The sequence below is a fragment of the Manis javanica genome, chromosome 2 (genome assembly GCF_040802235.1).
Source record: "Manis javanica isolate MJ-LG chromosome 2, MJ_LKY, whole genome shotgun sequence".
In the NCBI taxonomy this organism is placed as follows: domain Eukaryota; kingdom Metazoa; phylum Chordata; class Mammalia; order Pholidota; family Manidae; genus Manis; species Manis javanica.
Genome location: NC_133157.1, coordinates 17,295,719 through 17,317,461, shown reverse-complemented (window position 1 = coordinate 17,317,461; position 21,743 = coordinate 17,295,719). Strand labels below are relative to the sequence as shown.

General features: G+C 50.5%; 1 protein-coding gene and 1 long non-coding RNA gene across 4 annotated transcripts in view; one reads left to right on the top strand and one right to left on the bottom strand.

Annotated features, from left to right (window-relative positions):
• Positions 1–21,743, top strand: part of PAPPA (pappalysin 1) — a 229,524-nt gene that overhangs the window by 178,273 nt on the left and 29,508 nt on the right. The window contains exons 16-19 of the mRNA XM_037027516.2: positions 2,162–2,372; positions 3,025–3,196; positions 10,859–11,006; positions 15,901–16,010. Coding sequence (XP_036883411.2) covers positions 2,162–2,372; positions 3,025–3,196; positions 10,859–11,006; positions 15,901–16,010 — 641 coding nt within the window. The remainder of the gene's footprint in view (positions 1–2,161; positions 2,373–3,024; positions 3,197–10,858; positions 11,007–15,900; positions 16,011–21,743) is intronic.
• On the bottom strand, positions 1,718–13,544 carry LOC118974164 (uncharacterized). Of its 3 annotated transcripts, none has more exons than XR_012126551.1 (5): positions 13,274–13,544; positions 7,923–8,086; positions 5,006–5,120; positions 2,181–2,312; positions 1,718–2,017 (listed from the first exon to the last, which is right to left on the bottom strand). It is a non-coding gene; the product is annotated as an uncharacterized lncRNA (long non-coding RNA). The 3 variants fall into 3 exon arrangements; XR_012126550.1 differs by having other exon boundaries at positions 5,006–6,693; positions 13,341–13,544; XR_005063794.2 differs by having other exon boundaries at positions 13,341–13,544.

Here is a 21,743-nt window from a genome sequence, read left to right as displayed (position 1 = left end):
TACTCCCAGAATTTACATTTCTGGTTTGCAGTTTCTCTCTTGATTAACATTTTGCAATTTTTACATTATCTTGAAGCAAACAAAAAACATGACTTTCACTTTGCAATGCACGATTTACATTGCTGATAGAGTGTACTTTTAAGACTTCCAACACTTCCTGCACAGATATTTTATTCTTCTTGAAAAAGTTAGAGAGTGTGCTCCCCGTAGCTTTTATAAGTCCCCTGTACCCTAAGTTTAAAACCCTGCCCCAAGCACAAAGGCAGTGCAAAAGCAGTGTGTATTCTCTGGTGTCTGAGAAGCCTTTCTGCTTCTATGGAAGCCAAATGAATCACCCTTCTGCACCCTTTACTCCTTTTTCTTGATGTAGAAATGCCTGTAGTTTGCAGTACTGCAGTTTGTCACTGTGGGGTTCACAGGCACTAAATTGTCTTGTGCTCAGCGGATGAATCCTGCTGGCAGAGAAGGAGAAAGAAGAAGAAGATGAATGGGTGTAAGAGAAGCAGAGGGAACTATCCGGGATGCATGGTGCTCTCCCTCCTTTTATGTCTCCTACTTTATTGCTCTCCACAGTACGCACTGCCTTCTAGCAAACTAAAGACTTTACTTCTTAGGGTGAGTCATTGAGTTCCTCCTTATCCTACTAGAATATAAGCTCCAAGAGGGCAGGTTTGAGGATTGGTTGCTTGTTTTTGTTTTAGTTATGTTTGTGCTTTGTCCCAACATATGAAAGTGTAGCTGGCACAGCGGAAGGACAACATAGATGCTGGTTGGATGAATGTGACTGTGCAGCTCCGACGGTCCTTTCAGAGCCACTAATAAAGGCAAATGGTTAGGAGGAAGGGGGAGAGCGAGGTCGCAAGTGAGGAAAGAAGCGGGAAAGGAGAGAGAAGCAAGTGAGAAATTTGACAGCACTTTTCTGGACACCTTTCCTAAATGTCGTTGCCTGTTATCTTCTCAATACATGAAAAGCAGGAGCAGCTGTTTTCTTTCTACAGATAGGAGAGCTGGGGTCTGACTCTCCCCCTGGGTGCTTGCAGAATAGATAAAAGGGCTCTGCTGAGCATAATTAGCCAGCTTCCCATGAAAAACAACAACCATCTTTGTAGTTAGACAAAATCAGTTTTAAACTATTTTGTCTCTTACAAACTATGAGAACTTGGTCAAGTCACTTCACTCTCCGAGTCTATTTCCAGATATGAGTTGTCACAGCAAGAGCCCTGTTGGGAGAATAAATTAAGCTTACGGATCAAAAGCACTCAGGAGGGAGTAAGGGTCAGCTTCGTGCCTGTCGCCCCACCCCTCCCACTTTCAAGTCAGACCTCGCGACCAATCTCAGAGCCTTCTCCGTGCTTCCAGCCTTGGTGGTCGGCACCACTCAGGAGTAACTGGGAAGAGGAGAGTCTGGCTGAGAAACCCAGATTTCAGGTCTATCTCTCAGTTGTCTCAGGGAGGTTTTGGGCAGGCTGTGCATCGATAATGTATGACCTGGCATTGGAAGGCCTAACTTGGCAAGTGTCGCTTTTATTTGCAATGTTTGCATCGGGCCAGCTTCCCGACGGCCATCAGCACACCTGTCAGCATGACACAGGCTGGGGGAAGTGCGGCTCTCCCAGCGGCTTTGGCAAAGCCTCACTGAACACAGGGGCCTGAAAAGAAAATCATACCTCCAGATACCCCAGTGCTGTCACTTTCAGGCATGCAGGGGGCTAGGAGAAACACAGGGGTGCAGGGCCCAGAGCTGGGCAGCAGCTTGAGGTTACACAGCACACAGATACTGAGTAGATTCTAAGAGGAGCGTACTGTGTTCATTATTAGGGGGCAAGCGCTTTCACCTCCGGACTCGGACGCCCATCTGGCAAAGCAAGGGGGTCAGATGGAAGGAGCGTAAAAGTCTTTCTTACGCAGTCAGTTGTCAGGAGCCTTGAATTTTACTTCCCTGCAGACATTGCAAGTCACTCATGCAGTTGGATCTCCTCTCCTTTGTGGCAGCTCTTAGCCTCCCTGGGCTCCACAGCTGTCAGTGGAAGCATCTGGATCTCCAAGAGGAAGATCCTCTGGTTCTTTAAGCTAGCTGAAGTCCGCATAGCCCAAGCACCAGTGTGGTCCCCGGGCCCCCGACCCCCCGCGCCTGCTAACCCTGCCTGCCTGCTCCCTCCAGGTAACAACAGCCTCCTGACCTGTATGGAAGACGGGCTGTGGTCCTTCCCGGAGGCCCTGTGTGAGCTCATGTGCCTGGCCCCACCTCCGGTGCCCAACGCAGACCTCCAGACAGCCCGATGCCGAGAGAACAAGCACAAGGTGGGCTCCTTCTGCAAGTACAAGTGCAAACCTGGATACCACGTGCCTGGGTCCCCTCGGAAGTCAAAGAAGTAAGTGGGGCCGAGAACACCACCTCACAGGTGCTGGGGAGGAGGAGACTTAGATCCGGATGTCTGATCACTCATTTCTTAGCTGGAGGCCATACCCACTGTTCCTCCTGTTCTGTCCTGTGGGAATCTAGAAGGACATTGTGAATAACTGTCTGCCAGCTGTGTGATTCTCAGGCAAGGGACCTCACTTCTCTGGGCCTCTCTTTTTCAACAAAAAAGATGGGGGTGATGATGATAAGTTACCTCACAGGATTATTATGAAGAATAGATGAGGGTGTATATGTAAGGTGCTTACAAAATACCCAGTACATAGTAATTGTTCAATAAATGGTGGGCATTAGTGTCACCGTCGTGCCAGCACTCCTCAGAACAGTAGGAGAAGGACAAGGGCTTGCAGGGCTTCTGGTTTATTTCAGTCCCTCATATCATTGAGAGGTTGACTGAAACCGGTTTGCCCCTGTCGAAGGACTTCTGTGAACGCGCCTCCCTTAATCCCGACACATGGCCCTGCTACCGACACAACAGGTCGGGCATCAAGAATGCAAAGGGAAATGAGAGGCCAGCTGTCTCCAGAGAAACGTGGGTGTGTTCGCAGGGCACGGGTCTAGCCATCTGGTCTTTGAGATGTCTCTTCTTTCATCTCTCCCTGAAGACGGGCTTTCAAGACTCAGTGCACCCAGGATGGCAGCTGGCAGGAGGGAGCTTGTGTTCCTGTGACTTGCGACCCACCTCCACCAAAATTCCATGGGCTCTACCAGTGCACCAATGGCTTCCAGTTCAACAGCGAGTGTAGGATCAAGTGTGAAGACAGTGATGCTGCCCAGGTAAGGCTCTGTGAACTTGAGATCCATACTTTGGTCCCTCTCCTATCTGTTTACTGGAGACCAGTCTCTATTTGAAGACCCACTTCCTCTAGGAGACTCTCTACAGATGCCAGAATTGTATGTGGCAGTGTTACCAATGCTGAAGTTAAACTGGGCTCTAATTATCTCTCTTTTTAATCTCCCAGAGCCTTGTTTTGCCTCCCCAATACACCGTATATTATTTGCTCAGAGATTCTTAACTTTGAAACATTTTTAGTGTTGGAACCCTCATGGAGGAAAGCATACCTGGAACCCCGAGGTACAAAACTGGTCAAAGCAGAGTTGCTCTGACAGGACTGACTGGCTGTTCTGCCAACTTTCTACCACCATCCCTACCTCTGTTGGTCTTTGATGTATTTAAAATTGTAAGACCACTATGGTCTTGAGACAGCATTGGTTTCCTCAAGCATGATGAGAAAGAGAACCACGTGTAGACTAGAGTACAGTTTTGAGGACACTGTGGAAGAAAGGGAGACCACAAGACAGGGTCTGTATTTTATCTCAAGCCACACATAACTGAGGGCAAGTCCAGCATGCTTGCGTGCTCCTGCTGAAGGAGTTCTGGGAACAGATTCTTCTCCATCCTTGCACATATGCCCCTACATCCAATAATTCAGGTAGAATGGAAAAGGGAAATGAGGGGCCAGTGGCTCCAAAGAAGCCTTAAATCTGCAGGGAGTTCCCACCTTTGTAGGACCCACCATTGTGGGTTGAGACCCCACCCCATGTCTGGCAGGTGTGCAAGGATCTCCATCCAGGTGAGGCCCGCGCAGCCTCCATCTGCAGTTGGTCCTGCCGAGTCTGGTCCAGCGCCAGTCCAGCACCAGCCGCCGGCAACCGTCCCGCTCAGCTCCTCTCACTCCTGCTCCCCACATCCTGCACCGCTTCCTCCAGGAACCTCTCCTGGATGTTCCTTCTACTGTTAGGCTCAGGGCCTCCTTCCCTATCGCAGTGCTGGCCCCACTGTATTGCCATTCATTTCCCGCTCTGCCCCCCACCAGGCTGTGAAATGCATGACCACATCTTTCATCTTTCCTGCATTTTCCACACCTGGGACAGTGCCAGACACCTAGTAGGTATTCAGGAAATGGCAATGAGAAAGGGCCTCAGTGAGCATCCAGGACCATCTCTTCATTTTCCAAATGAGAAAAACCAAGGTTCAGAGAAGTCACTCAACCAGCCAAGGTGACACAGCTGGTGTCGGCTGAGTCAGACTCAGAATCCAAGTCCCCACAGCCATGAACAGACCGAATCCAAGGCAGTGCCTGACAGTCCTTGAGAGAGTACACGCCTGGACGTCTGTGTACCCCAGTCATCCCTGTCCTCGTCTGCCAGGAAGGCAGAAGCCAGTGGCCGAACAAGCGACAGCCAGAGATTCCATGGCCTAGCGCAGGCTGATCAACTTCCCTCTCGCTCCCTTACATAAAACTGTTGCTAACAGTTACCCGAACTGCGAAGCCAAGTAATATTCTGGCCGTGGTTATGTTATCAAACTGAAACCCAGTCTGCCTGGGGCTTGCCAAGTACTTTTCATGGCCAGTTTGTATTTAAAGGAGAGGAAAATGTAAATTTATCAGACGACTCAAGCAGAGTGTTTGGCAACCAGCAGAGAGGCGAGACACCAAAAAGCAGGGTATTGCTTGTCGGCTCAAAGAATGAGGGGACGTGTGCCAAATGGGCTCCTAATACAATTGACGTTTCTGGTTTGTACTGAAAATGAATTTCCTCTACCCTCAGACCAGGGGCCCGGGAGCCAAATCTAGTATTCACCTCAGATCCCCTCTTGCTGCCTGTAAACACAGCAGAAACGCACAGCCCAGAGCATCTTGAATCCAACAGCTTGTATGGAGCAGGAATTCTTTGCTCTCCAAACAAGTTCCAGATCCTGGCAAGAGAGGACAGGGGCTATTGTAAGGGAGTTTCACATACTCCCTCCCACTGCCACTAACAGCAGATTGACAAATAAAACCTCCATTTCATTCATTCCTTGGGAGTAAGCATGACACTGAATCTGGGTTCGAAGTTCGAATCCTAGCACTACCACTTGCTAGCTGGATGACTTGGGCAACTTATTTAACTCTTTAAGATTCAGTTTCCTTGTGCATAAAATGTGGGGGAGTAGTACTTCCTGCCTCATGGTTTGTCAAGATTAAATGAGGCAGTGAACGTAGGGTGTATCTCTGAGTACCCCCTGGAACTGCACAGTGCACAACCTGAGCTGCCATACATAGCGGCCCTGGGAAAGGCACAGATGAACTAGCCTGCCTCTAAGGTCATTCTCGTGAAGAGGAGCCCCGATGCTCCGTGTGGGCTCCTAGACAACCTGGAAACAAAGGCCATGGCTTGAAAGTTAGCCCTCCCTTAGCATCTAGCTCCAGAAAGTCAGAGAAGGGGGCATCTGCCACGCACGAGGCCAGGATGTCGGGTGCAGACACCAGCATGAACTATACGGAAACCTGATTTGTTGCTCAAATAAACCTGTGCAATGTATAGACTCTCTAGACTAGCAGTGCCCAGTAGAACTTCCTGCAGTGATGAAAATGTTCAATATCTGTGCTGTGCAAAACATGGCCCCCAGCCACGCGTGGCTGTGGAGCACTTGAAACGTGGCTAGAGTGATTGAGCAGCTAAATATTACATTTTATTTAATTTTAAATAGTTCAAATTTAAGTGTAAATAGCTAGACTTGTATAGTGGCTACTGTATTGGACAGTTCTCTAGAATTTATATTGTTATTATCCCTGTACACTAAGATGGAGACCCACAATAATAACAGCCTTTTAATTTTAAGTATTTCCTGGATGTCAGACTGGTGCTGCAGACTTTTACTCATTTTGACAACTCACAATAAACATTTGGAAAATAATGTCCCCGTTTTAAGATGAAAGAAGGCTCAGAGGCTAAGTTCTTGCCCACTGTTAGAAGTCAGTAGATGGTGTTGACCGACTCCACGGTCCTGCTCTTCCCACTGCCTCCGGATATTTCCAGGGCAGGTAGTGACCGAGGAATCCCACCCGCAACAACTCGGGGGAGTCTGTCTTGGCATCTCATCCAGCTCAGGTGCTGCAAGGTGGTGGCGCAGGCCCTGTTCTGTGTGAGAAGTTCTGTGGGGCTTTGTAGGTGATCAGGGGACCTGACCTGCTTGGGATGGGACAGGAGCTGCAGCAGGAGAGGGGAAGGCTGGTGGTGCTTTGGATGGAGTAACACAGGTAAAGGTGGGTCTCTGCAACTCAGCAGAAGACAGGGAGAACGGGAGTGGGATTAATCACACATCCAGCTCGTGGTACGGATCACGGAGGGTGGCTGCAAACGCTTTCCTGCCGCTAGTGGGATGTAGCTGGCCCTACCTTTATGGGCTCTGTGGTGAGCACAGCATAGCTCTCAGACGATGCCTCAGTGAGCAAGGGCAGCTTCTACTTTCAGGGCTGTCAAACACTTGCCCAAGCAGCCAGAGCATCCTGGGGGAAGTCAGAACATCACAGACCCACATGATGTTGGAGGTGGGCAGGACCTCAGAGATCCCCCATGACAACCCACTTATTTTATGGAGGAGGCCACTGGAGCCCAGGGAGGGGAAGGGACTTACCCCAAGTCACACAGCAAGTCACCAGCAGAGTCATATCTCTTAGGCAAGCCATCGCATGCCCATCACTGGGCTGAGTGTTTACATAGACCGCTTCATTTAAGCCCCCCTGCATCTGGCATTACTGGCCCATTTTGTAGATGCGGAATCTGAGGTCTGATGAGGAAAAGTGGTTTGCCCGTGTCCTGCAGCTAGGAAGTGATGGGACTGAGACTCCTGTTATTAGGTCAGACTGCCTCCAACGCTTGACTATTTATAGCCTGCTCTGCACGGCCTGCTTGTGTTGTACTCGGATGCTGCCACGTTTCTCTCTGCCGTTACTTTATAAATTTTCATTTCTGTGAGGAAGTCATCTAATTTTCCCTCTCCCATCCCTGCGTCTCCTCTTCCCTCCTCTCTCCCCCATGTACTAAAGGCACAGAGGCTTACAGTCCAGAGACCTGGTCCCGGCTTCAGCAATGACTTATGTTGCCTCCTATCCTGCTTCCATGTCCAAAATGTGGGTGATGGGGGCTCTGATCCTGAAGGTCCCCCACAGACAGTACAGCCAAACAGCTGAAAGCGTTAGCCAGCACCTAGAGAGGTGCATGTGTGTGTGTAGTTCTAAATGCTACACAAACACTAACTCACTTTGTCTTCATGATGACTGTCAGGTAATGGACTCCATGTCCACATCACAGCTAAGGAAACTGAGGCATAGGGAAGTTCAGGAGCTTCCTTAGGCCCTCCCAGCTAGGATGTCACAGAGCTGGGGTTTGAACCTAGGCGGTTGGCTTAAGTCCATGCTTTTAACCATTATACTAGCATCATTTAAAAGCTCACCTTCTCCCTTCTGACCTGAACCTCTATTTCCAAATCCGAAAAAGGGGTGTGATCTCTACCCTACTATATTGTTAAAAGGGTTTTTAAATGCCTGCAAAACACTTGCCACGTAAAAGGTAATTGACAACATAATTATTACATGCCTTCAGCTCCTTGTGGACCTGTGTAGCTACAGAGAGCTCAAGAGAGCATGGCATGCTTTTTTATGGATGGATACACAGGCATAAAGGCCAAGTATGTAGCTGAGGAATGCTCATCGTTCTTGTGAGGGACTGTACTTACTAGCACGCAGAATTGTGCCTTTAGAGACAAATATTCCTGGTGGGTTCCTTGCCAGCGGTCTTCAGTCTTCCCAGATTGGATCATCAATGTCAGGTCTCCTGTAGTGCAACTAGAGTCAGCATGCAGCGGGTGGTAACAAGCCCTGAGGGCGCCGAGGTCTAGTCCTAAAGGAGGATTTAAAAATCCAGAAAGACTTCAGAAAGTCGGCAATGCTGACCAAGGGCAAAGGTGTAGGGGTGGGAAGTGAGAGAAACGTGTACAGTGACCACCAGATGAGAAGGAGGGACATGCACACAGCAGAAGATGGTTAGACACGTCCTCCGGGGTCCTCTGTAGGAGCCGTGGAGTGCCAGCCCGTGAGGATGGTTTGTTTGGAGGGCTAAGGTGTCTTAACAGAAGGGTGCCATCTTTTAAAAAGCAGATGTAGTCAGCAGCAGAAAGTGCCAGATGAACTGGGCAGAAGGGAGAGAGACCAGAGGCAGCTAGAACAGTGCCTTTCGGCTCCCATCTTCTCTGATGGAGCTCTCTATGGTGAAACTTCCTGAGCACATTCCAGCTAGTTCGAATACATCCTCTGCTGCAAGCGAGCTCCCAGCCAGCTCTGGCCCACGGAGTGCTGAGGTCTGCAGCCCTTCAGGGGCTGGAGGCCAAATGCATCATAGGCCCAGGCCAATGCTCCAGGAAATTGGGGTCAATTTCCTACTCCCCCGAGGGCCCAGCAGAATCTTGGGGCCTGGGGCTCTGGAAGGGAAAATCAGGGTTTTCTGAAGCCACATGAAGCTGCCTAAACTTTCTCTGAGCTCACACAGAAACTCTGGGAGGGGACTCTGCAAGACGACCTGCAGCTGCATGCTCAGGATGGGCCGCTGTCTCCCATGGCCACAGACGTTCCACTGCACTTGGACCCTTCTCGGGCTGGCCCACAGGAGGCCCAAGAAGGCCCCGCCTTTCTCTCCTCCATCCATCTCCCTGCAGCTGTTTTCTCAGACACAGCAGCTTCAGCTTGCCTCAGCCCTTTCAAGGAGCTTATTCACTTCCTCATGCATGCACTCATTCATTTATTCACTCATTTCTTCATTTACTCATTCATTCATTCATCCATGCATTCACTTACCTTCTTGTTTATTAAGCAAATTCATGCCATAACTCTCAACCTTTTCACCTCATCTTTGTTAAACAAATAGTTCTTGAGTGAACAAAATTGTCTGTTGAGTGGTAGATGACTGGACCTCTTAAATGGACCTTTTTAAGTGTCCTGTAAGGCCCTCAGGATGTAGAAATGAACAAGCCACATCCTGAGGTTGGAGAGCTCAACATCTAGAAGGGAACCAATGGAGAACAAAAAAGCAGTGCATGTTTGTATGCTGTACAGAACTGGGTGGCATTAGAATAGGATGGTTTGTGCTAGATAAAGTATTTGGGCAAGGGGCTGAGGTAGGGGAACAGCAGACAGAAGGAGCAGTGAGCACAGAGGCATGGTGGTGTGAAACAGCAAATGGTGCATTTGAGAATGCAAGCAATTTAAATGAAGTTCAAGGTCCGTGGTGGGGCCAGAAGGAACAAGAGCTGTAGAATTAGTCAGAGTGAAGGCTGGAGGGCTCTGGAGGCCAGACACAGGAGTCTGAGTGAAAGCTGAAGGGCAAGGGAACCACTCTATAGATTTGTGCACAGGTAGAGCATAATCAGCTCCTCTGGCCTCGTGTAGAGTTTCTCTTCTTATCATAAACTTGAGAGCGTGACAATATACAGCTTGTTCTTTGATAGAGAGACCCCTGTATTTTCAGAAACCACCCAAGGTTCTCCATATCCAAGGGGTAGAATCCCAACTCTGAAGCTGACATTCAAGGCCCCACACCTTGTCTGCCTTAGAATCTCTTCCTCTCCCACTTCCTCCCTTGGGCCACAAGACTAGAACCATGGGGAGGAGGGGGTGCTTTATGATGCTCCCGTCACTTCCTTGCATTTGCACATGCCCTTTGGCCTTCCAGAAATGTCCCTCCATCTCTGTTCTGCTTGTGATTCTATGCATCCTTGCAAACTCTCTTCCATATATCACCTTCTCTGAAAGGTCTTCCCTGCTTGCTCCTCACAGCCACTCACTCTCCCTGCATACTCATGGCACTGTCACTGAGCACAGTCCTGCTGACATGGCTGGCTGCTCATATGACTGCTTTTCCCCCTGGCTCACCGGAGCAGATGCTGGCTCGCTTTACTTCTGGGCCCCACAGAGCAGGGCAGAGTGGGCACTAAGAAATGGTCCCTGATGTCAGGCACCATTCTGAAATTCCTACAGAACTGGACCTCCCGTTTGAATCTTAGACACTGAAGGGGAGCTCAGAGAAAGGGCCATGTCTGTGAGCAGCATTTACCCACCACTTTGCTAAAGACTGAGAAACTGTCTGTTGCCTGTTTTGAAGAATTGGGGGGCATAGGTAGAAATATACTCACACCACACACTTGGTCCTGCTGTTGCTAGAATGAACGGGAATAGAGCACGAGGGAAAGAAGGGCAGAAAAGGGGAGGAGGGGCATGCCCTGGAAGAGAAGGCTCACACACAGCCCAGAACCCATGCTCTTACTCATTCTACAAGTTGGGGCACATTTGGATCCCCACTTTCTCAGTCAGAAGAAAACAATATACAAATTCCTCTGACTGAAACCTCTGAAAGAGCACTAAGTCCAGAGTTAGGCAGTCTGGGAAGCTTTGAGCAAGTTTCTTTCCACACTGAGTCCTCAGTTTCCCCGTCTGTAGAACAGCAGTATTAACAGTGCCTCTATTTTAGGGTAACTGGGTTTCCACCATTGTTAGGAAATTGTTTTGGAACGTTTTCAGAGCTCTGGGGAAATGAGAAATCATTTCCTATTTTACTTTAAGAGGCTTATTATGTTGAAGGCTGTGTCGCCCTTGGGCCTGACTGTGTTTCTGTGGTGCTCAGGGACGTGGGAGCAATGTCATCCACTGCCGGAAAGATGGCACCTGGAGTGGCTCCTTCCACCTCTGCCAGGAGATGCAAGGCCAGTGCTCGGCCCCGGACCCACTCAGCAGCAACCTCAAGCTGCAGTGCCCCGAAGGCTATGCCATAGGTACGCGGGGACAGGGCGGGAGGTCGCTACGGGAGGGCCAGGTCTGCCTGGGGATTCAGGCTAGTGCCCTGCACGGGCAGCCAGGCACCTTACCACGTGGGGCCGTGTGAGGCACTGGGGAAATGAAGGTGAATGCGGTCAGACCCGGCGTTCTGGGAACGTGTGAAGCAGTGGTGGGTGGGTGTGCCTAGTGTCCCCGGAGAGCCTCTGCAGGACCAGTGCCTCCGGGACATGGAAGGTCCCTGAGGAAGGGATGCTTGTGCAGGGGTTTGGAAGTGCTTTTTGGGCAAGAAATGGCGTTCCAGACAGAAGGAACCATGTACAAATGGAAAGAGATGTGATATTTAGCAAAGCAGTGGCAGCTCAGGGTAGCTGCTATTACTATTGATCTCAAAATTTGCACAGTGCTAATCATTTCTGAGTGCCTACTGTGGGCCAGGCCCTGCATCGAGCACTTTAGAGGCATTATATCTTATCCTGTCAATAACCTTTAACGGAGGAGGAAACAGACTTCAGCGGATGACAGGACACGCCCTGACTCCTGACACCTCTCCTGCTCCAGAGCCTCAGTTCTTTCCAAGCCGTCTCAGGTGCCTCCAGAATGAGTATACGTAGCATTTTAAAAATTGCTGTTTGTTTGGTGATAGGCCAGCTCACAAAGTGCTCCCAGTGAGGGGAGGCAACCTGGGGTTTGATGCCAGGGATTTGCCTGGTTGAAACCAGGCCTCTGGACAGAGGCATTAATCAGAGGCTCTGAGGCTTTCTGGGGAACTGGTGTGCATTGCGTCTGACCTCAGTTGAGGGCAGTGATGCTAACCTCTTGGGCCGATTCCCTAACTGACCATGATAAAGAGCCCAGGGGATTGGATGTTCTTTCTCATGGCCAGTGTGATTTATGGGACAGTCACTAGGGATGTCTGGAGCAGAAGGTTATCTGCACACATGCTCACTCCCAGTCACACGGCAACAGCAAATTCTACACCCAGGAGAACGAGAATTTTCACTTCCTGTCCAGTAGTGAGGCTCTTGGTTGGAGAGTGGAGGTCAGGGGGCGCCTGACCATCCCCTTTTGGAGATGGGGATGCATGGCCTCAGTGCCAAAGGTCTTCACCTGAACTGAGAGTAGAATGAGGACCCCTACATTTAGTCTGGAGCGCTCGCTCCTGCAGATGTGGGAAAACATCAAAGGGCGTGTTTGCCCTCTCTCATGATTCAGGAGGCACTCCACAATCCTACAACTAGCTTATCCAAAAGACCCTGAGCGGGAGGCTTACAGAGAGGTGGGATCTTGTAGGGCCTCCCAAAATACTCATTCTGGAACGTCGGGATAACAGGTGTGCAACGGCGAGTTGCTGGCTGGTTCATCCCAAGGCCAAGGCTTTATCCTCCGTCATTCCTGATGGGCGTGAGTGTGTGGCTATGGCCTCTGTGTCTGTGGCAGGGTCCCTACATCAAGCTCAGTCAGGATAGACAAGTGACTATACCAACCTACTATTGGCTGTATTAAGCAGCCCTGGGAGAAAAATTCTGATCAAGTGACTTTTATTAAAAAAACAAACTATAGAAACAGGCTTCCTGCAAATATATATCCATTGATACAATCAAATATATCCACACATGCACAAATATATCCACACATGTATAAATAAACACAGGCACAGATGACTAATAGCCAGAGACCCCAATACATCATATAGTAAAGCCCTGCCAAGCACATCAGCCAAATACCACACACAGACACACACACAGGTACACAGTGCACACACACACACGTGTGACACAGTACACCTACGTCATGGGCACAAACACATCGTATGCTTCGAAACATGTACAACACACAGAGAGAAATGCAAACGGCAGTCATAGCTCACACACATGTACACAGATGCATCCCATGGCCGCTTTGTACATACTCTGCATGAGCTTGGCACCACACACACAAGGCACATGCCTGGCTCCCTGCTCACCCTCAGCACAGTGGGAGGTGGGCAGAGGGGTGGTAGTGGCATGCCTTCAGGCACTGAGCTTTGTCATGGTGAAAGCAGAAAGGGAAGCAAGTCCGTGTGACTTTGGGGCCTGAATCTCCTCCCCCTCCTCTGCATCCCAGGTCCCCACTGCCATGCAGATGCCCTTTTATGAATATGATAATATGGGGTGGGCAGGGGCTCAGGGGGGAGCTAAGAGAGAAAACGCAACACCAGACACTGAGGGAGACAGCGAGAAGGCTGAAGGGAAAGCAGGTCCCCTCCTGAATCCCAGATTCCCACCTCTGAAGGCCCCAGATCCATGCCCCAGGCTGGGGAGAGCCCTCCGCACCACGGAGAGGGATCTCACCAAAGGCTCTGTAAACGGTTGAGGCGCAGGTTGGTCTGTGTCAGGCTGGGGGCTGGAGGGCACGGTCTGGAGCCACCCAGAGCAGCTCCCTTGGGGGCGGCCTCCCCTGTGCAGCAGTCAGGTGCCCTCAGAAGGCTGCTAGTGCCTCCATGGTTGCCACCCTCCCCGCTCCTCCCAGGATGGAGAGGCAGGCGGGGGCCTGGTGAGATCACCACTCTGTAATGATGCCAATTATGGCTCATATATCACAACACAGCAGCCTAGTCCTGGAGCCCAGCAGCTCAGTGGGGGTGGGGGCAGGGAGGGCGGAACAGGGCGATGCAGAGAAAGAGAAATCAGGGTGTGACTGCTGCATTGGGGCATCGATGGCCGCCTGTGTCACAGTAGTTTTTCCTTCTTCTCCCCTCTTGGATAAGATAGCCTCTGTCTATTTCTTCTGTTTCTCAGAGGCTGCGTCTCCTTTTTTCAAAAGAATTCTAGAATCATGTCTTTGCTTCCTTCTCGCTCCTTAAAAACTCCAGAACTGGACTCAAGACCCACAGCCAGCGCCGAGTTCCTCCCACTGCTCAGCCATTTCCCCCTTCCTCTCTTCACTCATGTCTTTTGTCTCTACACCTCCCCATTTCTTTTCTCTCCTCCAGCACTTCACCTGGCCCTGTGCCCTTCACTTGGTATGGCTCTGCTGCAGCCATCCCTGGGCTTGGGCGCCGGAGGGTCCCCGCTGTGCTCTGCCCCCCTCGCTCTCTTGCCTGTGAAATGGGTGCGATGACTGACACCTGTCTTGTGGCTGGATTTGCAGGACAATGAGTGACATGTTAAACCAGCCAGCAAAGCCAGGGATCCCTTCTTCCTGGACTCAGTGTCCCTGTGTTTAAAGTGAAGAGGTTGTGAACATTGTCCTGGACCTGCCACCCTACCCCTGGCCCCCTCTTCAGTCCTTGTGAGTCTCTTAGACTGAAGAGGGTGATAGAATGGCAGTGGGAGGGCAGCAGACAAACTATACAGACATATATAAGTATGAACATATGTATATGTGGCTCTGAGGCAGGGGAATGACCTCCGTAGAGCTCGGGTCAGATCCTGACATGTCAGTCCTTTGCCATGGACGTGCACCTTTTCGGATTCCTGGAGACATCCGTGGGGAAGGTCTGGTTTTTCAGAAGACTTCAGGATGTGTGAGGTCGGGGCAGAGAACGAAGGAGGCAGACTGTAGTCAACTTTGCCAAACCACAGCTTAAAGTTAACTGTGTTCACCGAGAAGCCCCCGGATGGAGGGCTTCCATGCACTAAGCCGGCCCCTGCTAGTCCCCCGCGCCTTCATTGACTCAGGACCTGATTAATTTTTTCATTCCTTTATCCATTTATTCAGTCTCTCATCCATCTACATACCCTCTTCCTATCACAAGATGCCTAAATACCTATTCATATCCACCCATTCATTCACTCCTCATTTCCCCATCCTTCACTCTTTGCCTCTTTAATTCATTCACAAATACTTATTGAATGCCTACTGTCCGCTACTCACAGTGCCAGGCCCTGGGCATAGGATGGGGAACAGAGAGTGCTGGCTTCATGTAGTTTACCGTGCAGGGAAGAGAGCTCTTGCTCTAATAGTGACCAAGCCACTGAGAAGGGGCAGTATGACAGATGCCATGAGGGGTGCCCACGAGAGGCCTTTGGCCTGACAGGGGAGCACAGAGGTCTTCTCTGAGCAAGTGGCACTTGTAGGGTGGTCTGAAGGATCATTAGTGATGCCCTCGTTGACAAGGAGTGGGAAAGGTCTTGAAGGCACAGGGAGGCATGAGTCAAGCTGTGCACAAGGAGAAAGTGGGAGGCTAAGAAGCTGGTGGCGCATTCTTGCGCTCACCATGCACTCGGCAGATGCTCAGTGAGCAATCCCTGCATGTCAGGTGCTGGGGTAGGCTCAGAGATGAACTGACCTATTCCCTGCCCACCCAGGGCATCCCTGTAACTGGAAAGGAGGCACAGGTATGAGGCCAACACTGAAGCAGGCCTCAAAGGTGCTGAATACAGCCGTCATTCAGCTCTAGAAATCAGGGCAGGCTTCTTGGAGGATTCAAACTGCACCTTGAAAACCCGACAGGATTGGAGAAGGCAGATGGGGTGTGTTTCAGGAGAGGGGCTGAACAGATGCAAGGAAAGAGCAAGGAAGCGTGGCACTCAGATGAAAAAGTGAGCACAGTCTGGTGGGACCACCCCAGGCGGGAAGGCGTTAGTGGGAGATGCGATTGACCAGACCGTGTGAGGCCACGGACACCGGGCAGGGGGACTGGACTCTGTCCTGGGTGTGGGGAACCTTGGGAAGGTTTTTAAGCAGAAGAAGGACGTGGCCAAACTGGGCCCAGGGCCAATGAACATGGTGTCTGCTGGGCTGGAAACGAGAGGACAGACGTGGGGCGACCAGAGGTGGCTCACTGCCCTCAGTGGGATGGCCTAGTGTACTGGGGACCTGAGAGTGGCAGGGCACGCTGTGTGAGGGCAGCCCTCGGGCATCAGGAGGCTGTGGCTGACTGCTGCCTCATGCTTTGCTACCCCCCAGGGTCGGAGTGTGCCACCTCGTGCCTGGACCACAACAGCGAGTCCATCATCCTGCCAGTGAATGTGACGGTACAGGACATCCCCCACTGGCTGAACCCCACGCGGGTGGAGGTGAGTGGCTGGGGCTTCCCACCTGGGCTGAGGGGGGCAGTGGCCTCGGTGAACACCTGCCGTGCCCCGGGCCTGAGTTAGTCCCTTCACGTGTGTTAGGTTATCAAACTGTCACAGCTGCCCTGTGTGGTGGGCACTTGTTCACAATCATTAATGCAGTGCTTAAGAATTCAGTACTTCCTGTCTGTACGGCTCTGTGCTAAGGACCTTTTACTTACTGTCCCAGTGAATCCTGATGACAGCCTGGGAATAAGAGGACTGATGTCCCTAGTTTGGAGATGAGGAAAACTGAGACGCCCAGAACACGCAGGTAGTAAGTGCAGTGAGGTCTGAAACGTGGAGTTCGCTGGGACGGTGCCATTGGCTTCTCCAGTAGAAGCCCCTTGGAAGGCCGTCCACATTCCTCAGCCTACATTTCTCATATCTTTCTGCATGCTGTACCTGTCATATGTGACGTGGGGAACTAGTAACACCTGTTGCTTATGAAGCACCCATGCACTGTGTGCCAGGCACTTAGCTCACGGACTGCCTTTAAACCTCAGAATGGTTGTGTGGAGCTGGAGGTGGGAGGTGGGTGATGGTGGCAGGGCCACTGTCTGCATTCCTTACTTGTGTCACTGAGCTCTCGGGGCTGAGGGAGGCGCCCAGAGAGAGGGCTCGGCCCCAAGGCTGAGTCCCATACTGCGCTCTCCCCCCAGTGCCAGGCTGGTGTGCCCCTGGCTGAAGGTCAGCTGTGGCAGCCCTGCCTCCTGTTAGCCGCGGTCAGCACCAGGGCTATCACCAGGATCACTGTGGGCCTGGCCCCTCCATTGTGCCACCTGATGAGTGGGGGCTCCCAAGACTGATGGGGGACCCTTCCTGTCCTCGAGGGCAGCGTGACTCCCAGGTCCCATGTGCCAGTTCTGGGCACTGGCTCACCCTGCAGAAAGGAAGAGGCGGAGACGGCGTCTCCCCATCCAGTGGCCTTACTTCCCTGGCGCGGGGTGCCTCCCGTCCGCCCTCACTCCGGGAAGCCGGGCAGCACCTGACCCTCCGGGTGCTGTTTCTCAGACGAGCTGAGGGCGCCGTGTGCGGGCTGACGCGGCGCTCTGCCCCGCGCTGTGCCTGACCAGCCCCCTGGCTCCCTGTGCCCCCAGCGCTCCTCACCCTCCTGTCTCAGTCCCCTCTCTCCTTTCTGCTGTGCTCTGCTCATCTCACATTTCCATTCCTCTTCCTGCCTCTGTTGTCACTCAGTTCCTCTCCAAGACCTCCATGTCCATAGTCTGTCCCCTTCCTCTTGCTCCGTCCCCTCTGTCCCCTCCACCTGTCCCATACACCCTAGGGGCGGCCCTGTCTCCCTCACCTGAGCAGGCGCAGGAGCCCCCTCATGCCCAGTACCAGTGGTGGTCTTTGCCTGGGACCCAGACCAGGTTTCCCTGGCCCAGCCCCCACTCAGGCCTTTCCTGTGCCCCCTGGGTGAATTCCCACCCTTCCCTCTGTGAGCCCGAGGCACCAAAGAGTTCAGTTATAATTCACTGTGAAATAAATCCAGGGATTTGAAAGCCTGCAAGCCCCCTCCTCCTCAGCTGCCCACCCGCCTGCCCGCCCCAACCCCCACCCAGCTCCCTGGCCTGCTGGCCTTTATTGATGCCGGCCTACCGAGAGAGCCTTAACGAGGTTCAGGCCTCCACTGGTCTCCGGAGGCCTCATTATCCAGGAGGAAAAAAAATGTGGTAGAAAAGGGAGGAGGGTGAAGGGCAGAGATTGATGATTTCCAGGAATAAGTCAGAAACGCTGGCCTCTGCTGCACCCCTGCCCCAGTGAGAACTACAGAAATAGAGCTGCTGGGGCAGGCAGTGCCAGCCCAAAGCAGGCCCTGGGCAGCTCTTCCTGAGGGCCTGCGGTTGAGTGTCTGCACAAGAGAGGTGGTCAGAGCAAGGCTTTGCTCCAACTCCTGGCAGCTTTGTCTCCAGGGTAAGAAAGTGAGAGGTGAGAACTGACATTTAACGGTTGTCTGCTGTCCATCAGGCACTGGATCAGGCACTTTCCAGCCTTCATTTTCAGATCCACCCCCCGCCCTCCCAACACACATACACAGACACCACTTGCCTAGGAAGAATTGAAGAGGGACCCAGGTCAATCTAATGTTACAGTTTACTCCAACTCCCCATGCAGCCTCTGTTAAATGCATAATAATAATAGAGGTGAGACATTTACCGATCACTTAGCAGGCTCTCCAAAAAAAACCTAACTCTAATTTGTAGCATTTGCCAATTACTGTGGTGTAAGTATTCCCACCATGGCAGATGTCAGGATTTCCAAGTTGCTGTCACTGTGCACAAAGTTGGGAAGAGACAGGCACTATTGCCTTACATGAGCCCCTGCAGATCAGCTGCAGCCCACCACTGGCATTTATCGTATCACATGCACTTTACATATTGTGGCATGTATGTAAAGAATGATGCCTACTCAGATGAGTGGAATGTCAATGTTGAGATCATGTGTTATGACTAGGGTACCAGAACAATGACCTTTGTGAGGGCAGGCCTCCGGTCATCTGATTTACCATGGCATACCTCTCAGAGCCTAGCACAGAGTAGATGTGCTCACTAAATATTTATGGTCACTGAGTCAGGAGACCAAGGTTCTAGTTCAAGCCCAGGCACTCTTTTGTTATGTGTCAATGGACAAATCCTATCACTGCTTTAGGCCACAGTTTTCTCATCTATGAAATGAGAAGTAGCCTGATTAAGAGTCATACACTCAAAACACCTACAGGAACCAGGAGCTGAAATAAATGGGAGAAGACCAAGCATTCCTTTTGTATATTAAATACCAGACTTACCACGAATAGCAGTAGTATCTACTCTAAATATTCCAGAAAGACATGAGGAAAGTATAAGAAGCACCCATGTGCATACTACTCAGTTTAAGAAATAAGACATGACAAATGTAGTTGTTCTTTTCTTCTTGAGATATAAATTACATGCTGATATTAAATCTTAAGCATAAGGATTGATACATTTTTATGTTTATGTCCACTTGGGAGTCCACTGCCCAAGCCTGGATGGGGACCTTCCCCTTCTGAAGCCCCAGAGAGCCCTCCCCCCACCATGCTGGACAGTGCCCCCACCACCAAGGTAACCTCTACTAGTTTTGCTTTTTTATTATTTATTTTTTTATTGAGACATAATTGACATAAATATTAGTTTCAGGTGTATGAAAATCCCAGCGTTTTCCTTTTCAGAGTGACTTTCATAAAGAAAACCACTCTGTCCCTTTATTTTTTTAAACTTCCTCCCCCTTCAAAGTTCCCCCCCGCCACACACACACGCACTTTTGAAAGTGTAGGAATACAGAGCACTCTTCCCCTAATCTAATAAATGAGGCGACACAAACTCAGCGAAAGATGAAAATGGTCCTCAGGCTCAGTGCTGGAGAGACTGCAGGGAATGGTGGAGACTGTGGTGAACCGTGAATGCATGAAAGGGGGTGGCCCTAGCTAGTGTGGAAATGTGGGACTAGTGTGGTCAGATTTCCTTTTTTTTGAGTACAAGAAATAACAGAGTTTTTAAAATATGAAGTCTCTCCTTTTCTTTTAAATATTGGCAAATAATTTTGACTTCTCTTAAGCACTTTGCATGCCAAACCAAATGTTTCTGTGGCTTGTACTGCCTGAAAGCTGTTGGTTTGCAACCTTTGGATAAGATAAACACTTCCATCCCTGAGCATCTGGAATTCAGGGTGTCAGCCTCTTTCCCGCCAGCTCCCAAGAGTGCTCCAGTTTTCCCTGTTGTTCCTCTTGCTCATAGAAAATGCAGCTCATAACCTCAGAGGCTTATAATTCCTCTAGGTACTTGGGACCTTGGATTTTATAATGGCTCTGGAAGAAGGGTGGAAGGAGGAAAGAGAGGAAAAGAAGAAGAACAAGAGGGAGAAAGGGGCTGAAGGCAAGAAAAGGAAGTCACCATTTACTGAGTATCTATGAGATTTGGGGCAGTCCCATATAGGCCACCTCAGTTTGTCTCCATCACACACCAGTGACATAAATACGATCACCATTTCCGGTGAAGAAGCTGAGGTTCTGAGAGATTGTCATTGCCCAGTTTGCATAACTAATGTGACTGTATCAGAATTAAAACCCAGGACTAATCCTCCTGCATCCCGTCTTGCAAAGCAACTGCCCTACACATTATAGAGCATAAACATGTGCAACACTCGAACACAGGATGCCGAATGCTTCTGAGTGAATACCAGGTCCCAGCTATCTGATGCAGAGACGGAGATGCTCTGTGTCCTGGAGGGGGAGCCCCAGATGGAGAGATGCATCCAGAAGGTGTTGATATCTCATTCCCTCCTGGACACACGCTCATGTTGACCCATTTGATCATTTGTTCATTTCACTCATTCAAAGACATTGATTATGCACCACCTCCAAATGGAACTTCCTCTTCAAACACAAGGAATACAGGGTGGAAAATACCCAGGCTTTTAAAAAGCTCACCCAGAAGAAAGCCAGAAGCTCAGCAGCTGACAACAGGAGGCAAACATAAGTTAAATTATGTAAATCACTCACAGAAGGTCCTATAAGTCAAGGGAAAAATCAAGGAGGAAAGCGGGTTTATGTTACAAGGTATCAGGAGGGCGTCAGATCAGAGCCGCAGGATGGGGAGGCTTTCTGAAGATGCTTTCTGGCACATCTTCCGCTCTGCCCGGAGCCCATCCTCCTCGGGGATCCATCTTTTAGACACTGCCCCCTCCTACATGTGTCTCAAAGACTCTCCACCTTTCTGAACCTCCGTATTAATGTGGGTCAGAAGAGTAAGCTATTTTATCCTTGTAGCTTCAGGGCCTAGGGGAACTTGAAGGACAATGTGGCATTCAAAATACACACCTGCAAGTCACACATGTGTGGGTTTAATTCCTGACTGTCAGTGCCTGTGTATGATTTTGGGGCAGGCTGTTTAACTTCTCTGGGCTTCAGTATCCACTTGTGTAAACCAGAGTCAAAAATAGTACCTATTTTTTGTGGATTCATCAACTAGATGAACATTCTGAGCACAGGGCCTAGACCATAACATTGGCTCAAAGGGTTTTGCATTGATAAGGATGATGATGATGGAGTTGGTGGTAGTGCTATGATGGTGGTGGTGGAGGTGATGGTGGTGATGGTGACTGGTATGGTGTTGTTGACAATGGTGGTGGTGGTGGTGGTCATTGAGCCAGGAAGACAAGAAGGTCTATTCTTGCTGTGCACCAAGACAGGAAATGAAAGCCATCTTACAAAACCTGGTTTGAAAGAGCTCTGACTGGGCGTCAAGGGGAGCAAGGCTAACTTTTGAGGGGCCCCATCTGGAACCTCCCATGTTGGGGTATAAACAGCCAGCCTTTCCTTCAGGTCCTGCTGTTCGTCCCCTTTCCCAGTCCTCCTCACACACAGAAAGGCCCTGTGGTGAGACAGGTGGGGCATGCAGCCCTGAGGAATAGTGGAAAATCCAAAAGCCTTGGAAAGATAAATAGGCTCATGCAGATGGTATAAAAGTCCTTTTTCTGAACTCACATCAGGTAAACCTCAACTGACAGAAACTCGTACAGTCACACCAAGAGACTCCTACAGATGGATTAAATTAGCTCTCAAATAAACAGGGGGAGGGACGGGCATCAAATCCCTCGTGGACCCAAACTCTGCTGTTTTCTACTACTTGAACCATTACCAAATACCCCTCCACCATCCCTGCATTTTGACTGGGGACA